Genomic DNA, 12,981 nt, shown 5'->3' with positions numbered 1-12,981 from the left:
AGACAGAAAAGTTAAATGAGTTGTTCCCAAGGGTGAGTGGCATGGGGATGGGACTGATAGCAGAGGGACACAAGGGACCTGGAGGGGCAAAGGAAACATTCTGTATCTTCACTGAAATGGTGGCCAGATGACTACATGCATTTGCCCAAGCTCATCAAGTTGTGTACTTAAAAAAAAAAACAGGTGACTTTTATCATATGTAAATTATATCCCTATTTATTCTCCCAAAGGTGGGAGGATATCAGTGGCCAAGGATCTAAAGGGTACTGGCTGAAGACACACACGGTTTCTTGGCACACATCTGCAATGGGCTGGGTCTGAGGAAACCAACCTACTTAGCAAAAAGCCCTAGCTAGATCTAGGGTCCAAATCCAGGTCCTGTCCACTCAGCTTATGTCTGTGTGAGTGCAGTGGGCTGACCCTGAGGGCCTTTGTTACCTGGAAGGAGGGATTATGGCCATTATGTATGGATATGAGCAGGAATAAAAACATGAAGTGAACAGTCTAAGAAGGGCTGAATGCTCTGCCTGAAGCCAGTGAGCAAGACAAGATTATAATGAATGAACACAGAACCAAAAATACAAGTAAAACAGCTTCTCTCCAAATCTTGGTTTTCTTCAATTCAGCTAATACGTTATGTTTCATGAGCCCCTCATGCCAGGTACCATGTAGCATTCTCCCTAAGCCTCTCAACAGTCCCTAAGGGTGGCCCTCCCACCTGAGGCTGCAACAAGTAGGGTGAGGCAGCCAGCGCCTCAGGAAAGAGCTTGGGTTCCATAACCACAAGGCTTGTGTAAGCATCCCAACTCTGTCCCTTGCTGGCCGCTGTCCTGGAACAGTCACTGAATGCCTTTGAGCCCCTCAGGTCCAGTAATAACACTGATCACAGAAAACAGTCATCTTTCCCCACCTTCCTCCGTAAGTGTTGTGCCTCAACAGTGCCCCTTGAGGGCTCTGCTTTTAGAGAAGTCTAATCTTGGCCCAGACTGTAAAGCATCTGTCTACAATGCGGGAGACCCGGGTTCAATCCCTGGGTCGGGAAGATCCGTTGGAAAAGGATATGGCAATCCACTCCAGTACTATTGCCTGGAAAATCCCACGGACAGAGGAGCCATGTAGGCTACAGTCCATGGGGTCGCAAAGAGTTGGACACGACTGAGTGACTTCACTTACTTAATCTTGTAGCCCACGAAGATTAGTTTTCAAATCGTCTTGGGGCAGCTTGGATGGCCTTGCTTTTCCTCTTCAGTGTGACAAAAAAGGAAGGGGAATCATCTCTTCCATGTCCTGACATCTATCTCGTCACTTCAAGAAAGATGGGGGTAATACAAGTATTATTTCTTACATCAGTCAGGGTTCTTCAGAGAAGCAGGACACGTAAGATGGAGATGTACACACATGAAAACATACGGGAGGTGGTGGGGGCGGAGAGAGGAGGAGACAGAGAGAGACACAGACAGGCCTTGAACTTGTGTGATTGTGCAGGCTGGCAAGTTCAGAATGTGCATGGCCAGCTGGTGGCTGGAAACTCTTGGGCAGGAGTCAATGCTATAGTCTTGAGGCAAAATTTTCTCTTTCTCAGTGAAACAACCTCCATTATGCTCTTGAGGCCCTTCAGCTGATTCGATGAAGCCCACCCACATTTGGGGGATTATCTTTTTATTTAAAAGCAACTGACTGTGGACATTAACCACAACTACAAAATGCTTCCACGGCAACACCTAGATTAGTGTTTAATTGAATAACTGGGTTATTCAATACAATCACCCAACCACCGTGACACTGAAAACCATCACGCCTGTCCTGGGTGGTCCTCTGACATGCACAGAGGGGGCTACGAATTTCTACTCAAGCTTTCAAGAGAAGCAGGAGTAGACTTAGGAAGAGCAGGATTGTCTAACAGAAAAGTAACTACCTGCCCCTTCTCAGGGACTCTCCACCCACAGGTGTGTCTGCTCTTCACACTACTCCCCTGGATGAGTTCTGTGACATAAACCAAGAAACATTTTGACCTAAGATCCAGTAAAGGGATCTGAGTAATTGGGGAAAAAAAGAGAGAGAGAGAGAGAGAGAGAAACAAAGACACAGACTCCAAGTTCTCAAAAATAAAAAATAAAGCTCATTTATTAAGGAAAAGTTTAACACATGATCCGTGTGCAGAACCCAAAACAAAATCTTCCATGAGTTCCTGCATGATCCTTATTTCTCCATGTACCATTCAGAACATACACATCCATAAAGGCACATAACATACACAGGACTGTCTAGTTATCAAGACCTGCTGGATGGCAGTTTTTCATTTTCCTCTTATTCACACATTCCCTGACATGGTTTACAACAGTCACATAATTTTATTGTTCAGCAAAGTTCAGTAAAACAAAACCACTTCCACAGCATCACCTTGATTGAAACAAAAGAACATGGCTGACAGCAGGCAACTTCACCATTACTCCCCACTGCGACTCTGGTAACCGCAGCTCAGCACCATTTATGTCCCCTGGCCAGGGAAAGACCCGGGGGTACAAAGGACAGGGAAGAAATGTCACAGGCTGATGCTGTGAGCGCAAACAGCTTTGCAACTAGCGGGACTGTCTAAAAGTATTAACCATGATTTCAATACAAACCGTACTCTTTCCTCTTAATGGTCTTGGAGATGCGTAATGTACCTTGGAAAATTAAATTGTAAGGCAGACTTGGAGCCGACTCCTGTACATCCAGTCAAGCCTTTTTAATTTTATTTCCACTGAGGAGAAGCAGCTTTGCGTTCTGAGCTAGGTAGATGCCAGGGCTCACTTGAACATCCAAACAGCCATGAAATAAAACAGACTCCCTTGCAGTGAGTAGTGAATAGAGAGAGCTGTAAACAGACATAAATTGAGATTCTGCACTTCCAAAACACATGAGGTGAACATGTAGTGTTAAACAGAGATGATGTTCTACAATTTAGGAAGGAAGAGATTTGAGGAAAAAAAGCCAGGCAGGAGAACAAGGAGGGGGAAAAGATTTTCCTAACATACCTGTTTGGAGATCATTACTTTAAGACAACTTTGCAAACTGCAAAGTTTGCCTTTCGTGGGGGTAGAGGGTAAACGGTGAGCTTTATCAGCCAGTGAATCTGACTGGAGAGGTGAGTGACAGAGGAGCCAAGCTGCAGGTTCTAGGCTAAGACACACCACACAGTCACATCCGTCTGGCAAGGGTCTGTGCACATGAAGGGCTCTTAGCAGCACAACATAAATATAAATAATGCCACTTGTGAATGGTACAACTTCTAGAAAAAGTGACTAGAGGATGCCAGGTCGTGCTGTTCCCAGCAAGAACCTGCATTTAAGGAGAGGTATACTGCCCGCAGGGAGTTGGAAACCTGCTCCTGATAGTGGCGTCTGCAGGAGGGAACAAGGGGCTCTGAGAAGCTACCTCTGGGCTGATGGAACCCGGGGCCGCCCTGGGGAGGCTGGAGAAGGACATAGAGTGGAAGAGCACTGGGCCGGAAAGCCCTATTGTTTACCTTTGGTCAGAAAGATGTGGCCTCACATCCCTGCAAGCCTTCGCTCTTTTGTTCCCTGATTGGTCTCCTACTTATGCTGGGGCTTCTTCACCAGAGACTAAGGCAGGGCCCAGGGAGAGGCTGCAAAGAAGCAGGGAGGGAGCCCTGATCCCCGTGGGGAGCAGAGGAGTAAGCTTCCCTGAGCTGGATTGCCGGCTACTTCTGTAAAAGAAAGGGCTTCCTCCACTACAACCGTCTGGCCAACCCTTTACTTGACAACTGATTGCTGTGCAGCTGCACAAGCAGGAAGGTCCCCATGGCATCCACCTTGCCTGGGTCTCCCGAAGTAGCCATGTGATCAGGCTGCCCGGGAAGACAAAGCACAAGAAATAACTGAACAGGGCCAAGGCCAGGCCAAGCTAGTTTCCTGAAGCCCCAAGGCTGCAGCAGTCTCTCCTACACACCAGATTCCCTGGGCAGGGGCCCTGAAGCAATAGACCTGGGGCCAGGAGACCTCAGGATCGTGCTGTCCAGTCATCAGGTCCCAGCATCCCAGGCCAGGTCTCAAGAGCCGCCTGGACAGGACTGCCTCTAGCAGTGCCCTGAGCACACAGAAGCCTCCACCATGGAAGCTGTGGGTGGGACACATGTCTGAGTCCCTAATACTGGCCTGCGCCTTCTCGCTGGAAACAAGACTCAGGACTGCTCTGGAAAGACTGCTGGAGCCTGGGCTTGCAAATGGGAGCTAAAGGTTCTTGAAGTTACACTTTGGTAACCAGAAGTTACTTAGAAAGCTTGTGGTTCCAGAGGGCAGGGCCACTGCCACCTCCAGCTAGAACCCTGGTCACGTGAGCACCTGTGAGTGACCACCAAAGAGCCGAAAGAATGGGGGAAAGTGTTCACTTTCCTAAGGGAGACCAGATCACCACTGACTGCATCTTCCTAAGTGAACAGTGATTAGGTAGGTCAAGTGTCACTGAATGAGAGTCTGGCTTTGGAACAGAAAAGAAAGAAAAAAGCTGGGGCTGTGAGGCTGGGTCCCAGCCCCCAGGAGCTTTGGTGACACACAAAAAGTAAACCCCTGATAAAGGAGTGCTGTTCTCCCCACTTTCAGGTAAGAGGCTGGCAGGGGTGGACGACAGCACGACCCTGTTACCTACACAGGAGCATGTGCGTGTACCTACATACACACGCACACACAGCTCAAGAGACGGAGATTCAGTGAACAGCCTTCTGTGATACCTGTCACACCAAGAGGGAAGAGGCAGCCAACAGCGCAATGGACATTTCCCAGCTCTCTCTGCAGTTTGTCCCCAAACCTGAAGGTTGACCTTGAGGTGAGTCAGCCCTGAGGCTGCCTCTTTTCTGATACCCAGGGAGGCATGCGGGGTGGGGGGAGAGGGAAGAGGGCATGATTAGTGTTCAGAGCACAGGAGACCGAAGTCCCAACCAAGTGGTTCCATTAGAAGTCCAGATCCTGGAGGCAGCCCGGGGCTGGGCACTTGCCCACCCGCCCCGTCCTCCAGGGCTTGTAAACAACCGAGCACCACATGTAGGGTCGGACCAGCTGCTGCAAACTCGGGGAACTGCCTTTCACACTGGCCTCATCTTCTCGTTCATGGCAAGAGTCGGGGTGTCTGGATGCTGCCGTGCCCTCTGTCCGTCAGGAGCTGAGGTGAGGGAACAGGTTTGAATGCACAAAGCGGCCGTTTTCTAAGCCTCCTATGGAGAGAAACCCACCCCACATCGCCATTCTTCCCTTCCGCCTCGTGCGTCGGCAAACATCTCCTGAGTCCTTCCTGCCTTCTCAGGAGGCAATCAGGTTGGTCGACGGGAGGCAAAGTCCGTGACTCCCCACAGAGGTCCGCACTTCGATGATCCTGACTGAAAGCTCCGGGGTCCTCGGCCAAGGGTGCTGAGGGCCTCCGTAGACACCTCCTGGACTCAGTTTCCTCTCAGAAGGAGTAGTTGAGTGAGAGTTTACTGAGGAAGGAACAAGTTGCAAATAGTCCCAGATCTAGAGACAGAATCTAAAAACAAAAGCTGGTTTTAAATAAAATATAAATATTTTCAATTTGGCAGCACTTGATATCTTTCAGCAGTTTGAGCAACTAAGATAACAGTATCGTGACCCATGCGAGGAAACCGGAGAGGAGGTGGTGTTGCCAAGGGTCACGGCAAGCCAGAAAGAGTGAAGGCTGGAACCTCTAGCTTTGGGGGCTGGTTTTCAACTACTAGGTAGGCTCCACGACTGGGCGGAGACTCGAATAGGCAGGAGAATACTGAGGTAAAACATTTGGGAGAGAGCTAAGAGGTGGGCCTGGCTTGATAAAGAGGGGCATGCCCACATTATTCCATCTAGGCTTGGCCCGGACAAGGAGAAAACATGAGGTGAGAGACACTGAAATTTTTAGATAAAGTGAATTGTGCAACAGGGATAATCTGGAGAGGGGGGTCAGAAGGAGAAAGGCAGGCAGTGAAGGGAGGAGGTGGGATCAGGGAAAAGAGGTGAAAAGTTCCGGATTAAAATAAGTACAAATGAACAGAGATGGCGCTGCCGCTAGAGGTACCTCCCACACAGCAGCGAATCTGCTGCCCACACCCTACCGTGTCTTCATCCCTACCTGACCCAGGGTACCCAGGAGCCAGGAAGGGGTTCCCAGACAGCGACCTTACCTTCCCCCAGAGCCTGGACTCTACCTGAGGCTCTGGAGCCAGGTGCTGGGGGAACACACAGGGTAGAGTGGGCAGGTGCAGGGACGCACCCAGCCTGCTATACAAAGGCACTGGTGGAGTTGATGATGATGGGAGCGCTGCTTGGCTGGACCAGCTCATACAGGGTCAGACACGTCCCTACCACAAAGCCCATGAAACCCAGGATGCTGATCAGGGCGTCCTTGACAATGGTGATGGGGCTCATGCCCTCTGAGTAGTAGGTGGTGATCTCCAGGAGTGGCGGGATGATGAGGGCCAGGGCACTGCTGCTCACGGAACCCACCAGGGAGATGACCAGGTCCAGGCGGGGGATGAGGATGGCCAAGATGCCTGTGGGAGAGAGGACACGCCTGCTGAGGACCACCCAGAGCTGGGAGAGGCCATCTCACCATCAGCAAATCTAGCAAGTCCATCTCACAGAAGGGGGAGCTCCAAGGAAGCCAAGATATAATCCAGCTCAATTTCTCATTGCACAGATGAGAAAACTGATGCCTGGAGAGGTGGCCTAACCCGGGACTCACTGCAAGGTAGGCAGAATTGGGATGGGAACCCAGATCTCCCAGCTTCTCCTGTCACAGTCTGTGACTTCCATCTTTCTGAGGAAAAGGAGCCAAATTACATTCCAGGGCAATCTGGTCCTACCAAAGGAGAGTGAATGGAGAGCAGAAAAAGAGGTAGACCTTTTCTGAGCGACTGCTCATCTTCTTACCCCTGAGGGTACCTCCAACACAAACCTCTCTACTTGAAAGACAAGAAATGAAACGGTGGGGCTGGGGGGACCCTCGTTCTGAACAATCCCATGTACGCCCCATGGCATAGAGTGCTTTCACGCAGTGAAGAGAAGCAGATCTGTGTGCAGGCTGACCTCAAGAGCAAAGCCCCCTACAAAGACTGCATTCGTGTGTTAGGACAAGCCGGTGGCTTCCACACCTGACACTTAGCCCAGGTGTATGTGAAGAAGGTGCAACAGATGATAAAGATGAAATGAGGACCGCATGAGGAAACGCCACAGCTTTCCACAGCACACCAACATCTCTACCACCGGCCAGCTAGTCAGACAGCGCTGTTTAAATCCAAGCAGAGGACTTTCTCCATTGCCCACTGACCCTACGACTTGCCCTAACTCAGCTCTCCACTTGGGGGACGGGTAGTGGTGAAGGCCAACGTTTCATAGGTTTATTGAGGATTATGGGCTCTGGAACTGGGCACTAGTGTTTGGACTCTGGCTCTGTCTTGAGTGACACATGGCTCTTTTCCCCAGTCTTCTTGTTGACGAGATGAAGATATAAAAGCTCCCGTCAGGGAGGTCGTGATGATCAAGGGAGGTTACACAGGCACTTAAAAGGCCTGGTGTACACCAGGCACACAATACAGTTAATATTATCAGTAGTAGTGTATATTTCGTTGCTCATGGCAAGTGCACCGTTAACTTGCTAATAATCAAATTATTTTGATGAATCGTCTTCCCCGTTGCTGGGCTCTGGCCAGCAGTTCTGAGCATTGAGACAGTAATCCAGAGCACATCTATCTCCTCCCTGATCTCTATAAGAGACTCACACTGGACACAGTAGACTCACACTGGAGGGTTTCAATCCTACATTCATTTCATAAAGCAGAAGCGAGGTCCAGTTGCTCTGAGGAAGGCATCACAGTGGTGAGACGCCAGAACGTCATAATCCTGTGCAGCCGACTGTACCCTCCAAATGGACTATTGGAATCGATTGCTGCTCCTTTGGGTGAGCACCAGATGAAAGCAGTGGGCTGCATTTAGAGGCCAGGTTTTAAGAGAAACACTCACTTTTTTGCCTGGAACACCACTCCATGCGGGAAGGCAAGAGGCAGGCTGGGAACTGGGATGAGCAGAGCCACGTCACCTGTCTCACATTCACTCACTCTGCAGCCGTGCTGTACAATAACGCCACTGTCACTAGCTATCCAAATCTGAATGAAGTCGGTCTCCCAGTCACACTGGCCACACTGCAAGGACTCAACTGCCACCTGTGCCTCATGGCTACTATCCTGGACAGCATAGACCCGGAGCACTCCCATCACACAGAACGTCTACTGTCTAGCAGAAGGCACTGGGAAACAACCACTCGCTGAGCTGAATTCGCCTCCGCTCCATAGGTACAGACCTCCACAACATTATTATGGTCTCTGTGGAAAGACAGCCCTGAAGAATTTACATGATAGAAAGTGACAGAGCTGGAACGAGGGCCTCAAGCCCCTGATTCAGTAACATCATAGACCTGATGATCAAGAAAATACAGAATAGGATGAGCCGGAGGAGGGAGAACAGGGGATCCGGCTGATCAGCAGAAAGATCCTGTCTGTGAAGAACTGAGGGGTTCAGATACCAGATTAGCTTTCCCAGAGACACACCACAATGATGAGGTAAAATCCAGTACAGGTCAGCCCTGACCCCTCTCTGCTTTTCAGAGGACTCCAGACAAGGATTTTGAAGCCTGATAACAAAAGGAGGTACAAGGAAAATGAGTTTCAGATTTGCCTATGCTGCCCAGGGCTTTTCAACCCCAGGGCAATCCCTTCCTCTTTCTTTCTTCTACACTGAACCATCACAACAATTGTCTCAGAATACCCTCAACTGTTCTGAAGCCTTCAGAGTCTACCAAAGATATAAGCTTTTAACTTGCTCTGCAAGTTTAAAATAGTCTGTTTCAGCCTTCAGCTATTTCTAAATAGAGTTGATATCCCTCAAATCGTCAGGGTTGAGTTTGGAGGAAAGTTGGAAGTGTTTGTAGGTTGATGACAAAATGATGCTCTCATCACGGAAAACCTAAGACAACAAGAGCTGATCTGCTGTGTAACCTGGAGTAAGACACTTGCCCTCTCTGGGGTCTGGATCTCTCTGCCTAATGTTTAACCACACAGTGGTGGCTCCAGATATTTCAGTTCAGGTGAGCAGTGGGGTGGAAACAGCTGAGGCAGTCATCAGATCTGAGCCTTGGAGAGGCTGATATAAGAGTGTGATTAAGGGTCTGGACTCAGAACCTAGGCTCCAAACCACTACTGACCAGTCAGTTACTTAACCTAGTTAAGACATCTTCCCTACTGCTAAATAGGGATGGTCAAATGAGATCATTCAGGTAAAGAACTTGGAGTACTACACACATAACAAAGGCCTCATAAATGTTAGCTAACAGCATTACCCATCCCTGCTCAGGAGCAGGCTGCGTGTGACCTGGGGTGTGAAATCAGCTCCCATTCTGAGCCTTAGTTCATTTACCCATGGAGTAAGGTGGCTTCATTAACACTGGATGATCACTTGCATTGCTGAAATTTTAAGGAACTGCACAATGCAGATTTAGTCACCTGGGAATGTGTTCTGGAATATGTCCCTCAATTCACTGTCTGGGAAGTACCATGTGCTGCTCCAGAGTGGTACAGCTGACGGACAGGATTCCATCTTAGAAGACATGGTTGGGCCAAAAATGTAACTTCTAGCCCCCCGCCCCTGACTAGGGCTTCCCTGGTGGCTCAGCTGGTAACGAATCCGTCTGCAATGCAGGAGACCCAGGTTCAATCCCTGGATTGGGAAGATCCTCTGGAGAAGGAAAGGGCAACCTACTCCAGTATTCTTGCCTGGAGAATTCAATGGACAGAGAAGCCTGGAGGGCTACAGTCCCTGGTGTCACAAAGAGTCGGACATGACTCAGCTACTAAACCACCAAGTAAGTAGCTCTGGTTTTCTACTATTAAAGAAGTGTGATTTATTCCTCCTGGTCCCCAGGATGCTCCAACCATTGAAGAGAAAGCAGGCATTTATGCTGAGACAAGTACCTGGAGGAGACAAGTCAGAGGACCTGCCCAGCCCCTCCCAGTGCTGAGGGTCTGTCCTCTCCTTTCCTCTTGCATATTAGCCTGGAGGACAGATGGGTACTTCATGATATGAGCTAAGTGAAGTCACATGTGCTCCACTCTGATAAGAATTAAGTGAAAACAGAAACAGAAGCTTGCAAGATCAGAATCTTTTCTCAGATTGGATGGAAATGTTCCATTTCATCATGACTTTAAAATAGCAACCTGAAAACTTGTTCTTGACTTGACTACCGATATACAAGATAAGTATGTTTAACACAAATGTCCTTAATAGAGATATTTTTTAAAGGGCAAAATTTTAAAAAGCCAGGACCACAGGGCTGCAAAGGGAGGACCCTCTTCCTGTCCTAGCTTGACCGGATACACAGTTGAACCCTAAATGCAGCCCGACACTGGAGAAACATAATGAGGGGAGAAGGCAGGAAGAATGAACTTCCCATTAGTTAATACACTGGGGGAGGAGGAAGGGAGAGAGACCCAAACGGAGGGCCTAATATCCAAGGCCTCTGTTTACCAAACACCAGGCAAACTCAGTTCAGTTCAGTCGCTCAGTTATGTCCAACTCTTTGCGACCCCATGGACTGCAGCACACCAGGCTTCCCTGTCCAGGCAAACTAGATTTCACTAATTCCAGAGATGGGAATCAGGTACTCAGGAAAGATATGGGAGCAACTAAAACCTCTTCTAACACTGAATGTCTTTACTCCATGAGTTAAAGCCCTTAAGAAACAGAAACCCAAGAAGGCAGATGCCTCAGGAAGCAGCCAACTGGGAATACCCTCTCCCTGTGCTCAGTTGCTCAGTTGTGTCTGACTCTTTGCAACCTCATGGACTGCAGCCCGCCAGACTTCGCTGTCAATGGGAATTCTCCTGGCAGGATTACCGGAGTGGGTTGCCATGCCCTCCTCCAGGAACCCTCTCCCTACTCCCCCACAGAAAGAGCATCTCATACAAAGAGGGTCAAAGATAGCACACTCCCCACTGGCAGGCAGCTCCCCAGCCCCCTGCAGCAGCCTAGCTATGACATGAACAGCTTAGCTGTTGGCCCTGAGAACGGGCAGATCACATGATTAGTCAAGAGGTCTCCAATGGTATTGCAAAACATCTTCTCTTTGGGTTAAGAGGCACTGAAAATGTGATCTTTTAACTGCTGAAGCAGCAGGAGGCCAAGAGCCATGTTTAGAGAAGGAACTGACTGGAATTCTGAGCCTGTGGTTTTAGACCACAACAGAAAGAGTTGACTTACGCACAGAGCAGAGAAAGCACTTAAGAGACAAGCACACTGAGAGAAAGCCCTTGGAAACTTACAGCTCCTGTGTCCAGAAGTGCTTACTGCTGTTTATTACCATCAGTGTAGGTGAAGCTCACCTCTGTGGCTCTCAAACGGCTAGAAATCTGTCTTTAAAATTAATAACACTCTTGAACAGAATGTATAATTTCATTTAGTGGGAGTATAAATTTTAAAAACAATACAAAAACAAGGGAAACAACCTACATGTCCAGTGTTAAAGGAGTGGTTTCGTAAACATGATCTACCAATAAAAAGGAATATCGTGCAGTCATAAAAAATATTTCCAAAGATATGTATAGTCATGAGACAATTTTAAACAAAATGCCAAAGACAAAGTCACATGTATATGAGGACTGCAATTATTTATAAAAAGCGCCCATGGGGATTAACACAGAAGATAAAACGCAAAAGTTATTTTAAGTCACTGGGATATTGGGAATTGCTTTTTCACTTACTCTAGATCTAGACAATCTTCAAATGCTTTTATTACATTAACTTTTTGGGGAGCAATATTTTGGTAGGAATTTAAAATCAAGCTCAGAGTACTAGTGCAGAATGACAGAGTTTTAGACATGAAGTGAGGGGATCCCTTTCACATCTTACAAATGAAGACACTGAGGCCTCATGACCGACCCCGTGGTGGGGATGGGGGCTCAGAGCACAGTTAGTGCTGCTGTTCTCTTTGTAGCTGCAAGACCGAGATGTGTGGGAGGCCAAAAGGGGTGGAGAAAGCCACTTTGTTTGGACCTGGAAGCTTCCTTCTCTTAAGAGTCTGGCTGCTTGGACTGCTTTATATTCTAGGCTGTGATAGATCTCTTAACTGAGATGGTTGTGCTGCTATTCTGTCTTCAATAACAGGTTTATGACATTCTCATACCTAACTGAAATAAAATGTGTCATGTGCCAAGTGCCACAGCAGATCAGTTCAAACCACTGGAGGACAGGTTAGTAGTTCCAGAGGAACTACTCTTTGCACATCTCCGGCCTCTTTCAGGTGGAGCAGCCTCTCCCGGCCTCTCCTTCTACACAAGGTCTGGACATAAGGTGATCTGCTAGGTCTGCATGGCCAAACATATGGGCTGGAAGAAACTACTGTCCCATATGAAACTGTAACAAAATGAGCACCAATCTCTGACATGCATATTTTTCTTTCCTTTCCTCTCCAAAAGTGTGCAATAAAGCATCAAAAAAGCAGACATGGTCATCTTTGGCAGATGGGGAAGAGTGGTGAGAAAGTTGAATTCTAAGTGGAAAAAAAAATGAGGCCGAACCAGATTTTCCTGCTCCCTTGGGGATGGAGAGTGAGCAGGTGGAGAGAAAGTTGGGGAGAAAACAAGAAAATAGCCCAAATAGCAATCAAACAAGCTGCCATTAAAATTTATGACTGTAAATGAAAACAATCAGTTACATCAAAGATCTAAAATCATATACCAATTAACCTTCGGCCAAAGGATCTGAAGTTACAGAGGTAAAAAAACAAAATGAAGTCAGATAAATGCAATTAAGTTGGTGCTACAGTAAAATGCCGCTCCCGAATCCCACAATAACTTCAAAGTCTCCAGGGAAGGCAAGAGAGGCTGAGCACTCAGAGATGAAGGGGTTGCACCCTTTAATAGGATGACAATGAAAAGTCAAGTCACAAGAGATC

At 48.1% G+C, this 12,981-nt stretch overlaps 1 protein-coding gene across 1 annotated transcript in view; it reads right to left on the bottom strand.

Moving 5' to 3' along the window:
- Positions 1-2,096: 2,096 nt before the first annotated feature.
- The window catches only part of SLC36A1 (solute carrier family 36 member 1), a 49,574-nt gene continuing 38,689 nt past the window's right edge, over positions 2,097-12,981 (bottom strand). Inside the window, exon 11 of the mRNA XM_069589973.1 lies at positions 2,097-6,532. Coding sequence (XP_069446074.1) covers positions 6,261-6,532 — 272 coding nt within the window. The 3' untranslated portion in view covers positions 2,097-6,260. The remainder of the gene's footprint in view (positions 6,533-12,981) is intronic.

This window comes from Ovis canadensis, chromosome 5 (genome assembly GCF_042477335.2).
Source record: "Ovis canadensis isolate MfBH-ARS-UI-01 breed Bighorn chromosome 5, ARS-UI_OviCan_v2, whole genome shotgun sequence".
NCBI classification, from domain to species: Eukaryota; Metazoa; Chordata; class Mammalia; order Artiodactyla; family Bovidae; genus Ovis; species Ovis canadensis.
Note: the sequence above shows the minus strand (reverse complement) of the source record. Positions and strands in the feature narration are given on the sequence as shown.